The sequence below is a fragment of the Eimeria necatrix genome, genomic scaffold, assembly GCF_000499385.1.
Source record: "Eimeria necatrix Houghton genomic scaffold, Enh_scaff1819, whole genome shotgun sequence".
In the NCBI taxonomy this organism is placed as follows: Eukaryota; Apicomplexa; class Conoidasida; order Eucoccidiorida; family Eimeriidae; genus Eimeria; species Eimeria necatrix.
Window position 1 is genome coordinate 1 of NW_013652478.1, and position 4864 is coordinate 4864.

Sequence of the window (4864 nt, forward strand, 5' to 3'; positions counted from 1 at the left end):
CGTGGGGGGGGGGTCGCTGCTGCTCGCGGCGCTGGGCGGCAGCTCGGGGCACCAGGAGGACCCAGGCAAAGGCGACGCGGGGGGCTCCCCGCTGCTGCTGCTGCTGCTGCTGCTGCTGCTGCTGCTGCTCGTGCTGCTGCTGCTGCTCGTGCTGCTGCTGCTGCTGCTCGTGCTGCTCGTCGCCGTGGGAGACGGCGGAGCTGCGGCCGCCTTGCTGTCTTCGCTCGAGTCCGCAGCAGAGCCGCACGGCTCAGCGGCATCCGCATCTGCTGCTGCTGCTGCTGATGCTTCCGCTCCTGCTGCTGCTGCTGCTGCTGCTGCTGCTGCTGCTGCTGCTGGTGCTGCTGCTGCTGTCGGTGAGGGCTCTTCAGGGGGCTTGGGAGAAGAGGGGGGCGCGGGAGGCGGGGGCTGAGGGTCCTGCGAGGGGCCCTCTGCGGGTTTAAGGGTCTCTGCAGCAGCAGCAGCAGCAGCTGCTGCTGCTGCTGCTGGAGCAGCAGGGGGGGCCCCCTCCGAGTCCTTGGGGGGCCCCCTTGCTGCTGCTATCTTTGCTGCTGCAGCACGCAAACCCCAAGCCCCCGCAGGCACTGGCGGGGCCACTGGGCTGCTGCTGCCGTCGCCCAGCGAGGGGAAGCCCGAGAGGGGCGGCAGCGGCAGCTCGGACTTTCCCATTGAGCAGCAGCAGCAGCAGCAGCAGCAGCAGCAGCAGCAGCAGCAGCAGCGGCAGGAGAGCAGCAGCAGGAAAGCTGCGGGAGGCGCAGAGGGGGCAGGGCCTGGGAAGGCTCAGTCAGAGGCTGCAGAACGCAGGGGCCACGGCGGGGGCAGGTGCGGTGCTGCTGCTGCTGCTGCTGCTGCTGCTGCTGCTGCTGCTGCTGCTGGTGCGGGTGGGGAGTTGGCGCTGCTGCTGCTGCTGGGCAGAGAAGCAGCAGCAGAAAGGCGACACTGCAAAAGGGAAAGCAGCAAAAAGACAGAAATAAATGGAGACACAGATTGGCCTGGAAGGCTGCGGCGCTGCGCTGCTGCTGCTGCTGCTGCTGCTGCTGCTCCAGTGCGGGGGCAGGGGCAAAGGGCGCAGCAAGAAGCTGCAAAATCTGAAAGACAAGAGCCCAGAGCTGCTGCTGCTGCTGCTGCTGCTGCTGCAGGCCTCGGGCGAGAAGCGGCGGCAGGCACGGCCGCGAGGGCTGCTGCTGCTGCTGCTGCTGCTCTTGACGCGCCTCGCAGCAACAGCAGCAGCAGCAGCAGCAGCAGCGCGCCGGCCCGGCAGCCCGGCTCGAAGCTCTTCTCCTCGAGATCCAATTAGAAAACGCAAAAGAAAAGATAAAAAGACCAACTAGCAGCAGATCTCTGCAAGCAAATCCCAACAGAAAGCCTGAGGCCCCATCTGCTGCTGCTGCTGCTGCTGCTGCTGCTGCTGCAGCTACGGGCACATGGGAGAGCAAGTGAGGCTGCTGCTGCCGCTGCTGCCCGCCCCTGCCTTCCCAGGCCCTGTCTGTTAAATCCTTTTTATTTTTTTTATTTTTTTTTAATTTAAACTTCAAATTTATTCTTTTAAAACGCCCCAAAGCCTCCGCCGCAAGCGGGGCGCCCCAGAGCCATGCCTTTTGCTGCGCGGAGGGTTCTGCAGCAGCCGCGCTGCGCTGCTGCGTAGACAGTGTGCTCCGGGACCCCCCGCGGGCTCTCTCTGCTCTTTTTTCTTTATTTTTGCATTTATTATTTATTTATTTATTTTATTTGCCATTTAAATCTTAAAAGGAGTCTTTTGAGCCTTTTTCCGCCGCGCCAACCCCCCAAACGCGCCCTTCGAGCCCCCCTGTGCAGCCTCCACCGCCGGCTCCCCTGTCTGCTGCCCCGCTGCTGCTGCTGTTAGTCTTTTTAATTCAATTTAATTAATTTAATTTCTTTATTTAATTCCAAAATGAAATGCCTTTATCCCAGCGCGGTGCAGTGAGCCCCCAGCCCGCCGCGGGAGCCTCGGGGGAGCGGCTAGCGCCACACGGCCTGCCAGTGGCCCGCCAGATCTCTTAAACTTAGTCCATTTAATGGACTTCTTTTTAAAATACTTTTTATAACAAACTCTGGGGCTTTTAAGAGTCCAAAGGGGGCCCCCGGGGGCCCCTTGAGGCTCCGGGGGCCCCCCTACCCCCCCTGCCGCTGCAGGCCAAAAGGGTACAGCCTGTGTGCTGCTCGGGGGGCCCCCCTCTTTAGAACTGCTGCTTGAGGGAATATATTTTGGAAGAGTTGAAGGCCATTAGGAGACAGAGCTGAGAGAGTTTTGTGGGGTTAGTTTGAGGGGCAGCAGCAGCAGCAGCAGCAGCAGCAGCAGCTGCTGCTGCAGTTGCAGCGGCGCTGCTGCTGCTGCTGCTGCTGCTCTCTGTTCTTTTCTGCTGCGCCTTCGCTGCAGCAGCCCCAGCTGCGCTGTACAGACACCCCAGCACCCTCCTAGCATTGTCTTTCGAAGCAGCAGCAGCAAAACTGCCCAGCCAGAACTGCAGCAAATTCCATAGTTTTGCTGCTGCAGCAAATTCCATAGTTTTGCTGCTGCAGCAAATTCCCAAGAGTTTTGCTGCTGCAGTTGTTTAAAGTTTGCACTTTTAATCTTTTCAAAACTTTAATTTGAAAAACCACAACTAGCTTTTTAAGTTCTTCTTGCAGGCTGCTGGCCGGCAGCTAGCCAGTGCAGTTTCTTGCAGCTTTCTTGCCTGGACAAATAAACAATAATAATAATAATAATAATGATAATAATAATAATAATAATGATAATAATAATAGTACTTATAATGATGTTAATAATGATAACAATAATAATTGTAATGATAATAATAGTAATAATAATAATAATAGTGATAATGATAGTAGTAATAATGATGTTAATAATGATAATAATAATTGTAATGATAATAATAATTTTAAAAATTTGACCGAGTTGAGAAATGAAAGATCTGTCAAAAGTTGCGGAGTTTCAATTAATGCAAAAACTGCTCAAATTAAATAACTTTTTTTTATTTGTAACTGTCTAGTGCAGCATAAGACTCCGCAAGTATTTACCAAAAAAAAGATATTTAACAAAAAAGAAATAATTAAATTTCAAAAAAAAGATATATAACAAAAAAAGAAATAATTAAATTTCAAAAAAAGATATTTAACAAAAAAGAAATAATTAAATTTCAAAAAAAGATATTTAACAAAAAAGAAATAATGAAATTTTTAAAGTCCCAACATCTGGAGTGCCAACTTCTAAAGATTTGAACTTGAGAAAATTCTGCTGGAGCCCACAGGGGGTCTTCGGCATTTTTTGGAAATTAATTGCAAATTCACAATTAATTATTATTATTTTGAGGGAATTAATTGCAAATTAGACAATTAATTGTTATTATTTTGAGAAAATTAATTGGAATTTAGAAAATTAATTCTTTTTTTGTCTTCAAAAAGTGCTTTTGTGCCCCCTGCGCTGCGGTGTATGTACAGCTGCGGCCAAACAGCGGACTGTACAGACACCCCAGCCAGCAGGCCTTGGGGCTTTTTTTGAGCAGTTTCCACTCACTAATGTCTCGGAATTAAACATTTATTATTTATTTTTAAAATAAAAGACTTTCTGAATCTTTTAGAATTTAAAAAAGTTGGTGGCAAAGTTCTTTCCAATCAAACAGACTCGCTACAGCTGCAAACCACCAAATCAGCGAATATTTGCTAACCACTAAATCAGAGGATATCCAGCAAATTATTCTTTTTTATAATAATATAATACTTAAATTATTCTTTTTTATAATAATATAATACTTAAATTATTCTTCTTTATAATAATATAATACTCAAATTATTCTTTTTTATAATAATATAATACTTAAATTATTCTTCTTTATAATAATATAATACTCAAATTATTCCTTTTTATAATAATATAATACTTAAATTATTCTTTTTTATAATAATATAATACTTCCTATTTGCAAATATGCCACTTTTGACACAAGACTTTGAGTCCACAAGACTCAAAGTCTTGTGGACTTTTCAAAAAGTCCACAAGACAAATTCTGCTGCCACAAGTTTTTAAAATGCTGCAGCCCCTTCAGACCATGTGGGCCAAAGTTGTTGGGGCATTTGAGTTATATTTATTTATTTATTTATTTATTTATTTATTTATTTATTTGAACTTATTTATTTACTTAGTCTTAAAGTAGTTGGAGCATTTGAGTTTTATTTATTTATTTGTTTGAACTTATTTATTTACTCAGTCTTATCTATTTTGCATTTTGGATTTATTTAAAGCTGATTGAAAATGCATTAAAATAGCTGAAGGGGAAAGCTGGGGCTAATTATAATAAAGGCAAAGATTGCCTTACACTGAGAAGAAGCCGCAGCATTAATTCCATTAATTTTTCAAAGTCCTTTAAAAGATTTATTGCTTTAAAGCCAAAAGTAATTAAAATGGCATTTATTAATGCATAGAGTGCTCCAATGTTAGAGAAAAAAGTAATTAAAATGGCATTTATTAATGCATAGAGGGCTCCAATGTTAAAGAAAAAAGTAATTAAAATGGCATTTATTAATGCATAGAGGGCTTCAATGTTAGAGAAAAAAGTAATTAAAATGGCATTTATTAATGCATAGAGGGCTTCTAGACTGGCGCCCCACAAACCCCACACTGTGCTGCTGCCATGCTCAGTCTTAACAGTTTTGCCACAAATGCCATTAATGTTTGCCACAAATGCCATTAACTCTTTGCCACAAATGCCATTAACTGTTTGCCACAAATGCCATTAATGTTTGCCACAAATGCCATTAATGTTTGCCACAAATGCCATTAATCTTTGCCACAAATGCCATTAATGTTTGCCACAAATGCCATTAATGTTTGCCACAAATGCCA

The 4864-nt window shown here is 45.5% G+C and overlaps 1 protein-coding gene across 1 annotated transcript; it reads right to left on the reverse strand.

Moving 5' to 3' along the window:
* Positions 1-539: 539 nt before the first annotated feature.
* ENH_00023120 (hypothetical protein) lies at positions 540-1735 on the reverse strand (the record flags this gene model as incomplete). Its single annotated transcript, XM_013579665.1, is given in 2 exon segments — positions 540-1709; positions 1715-1735. Coding segments are annotated over 2 exon segments (1191 nt in total).
* Positions 1736-4864: the final 3129 nt, after the last annotated feature.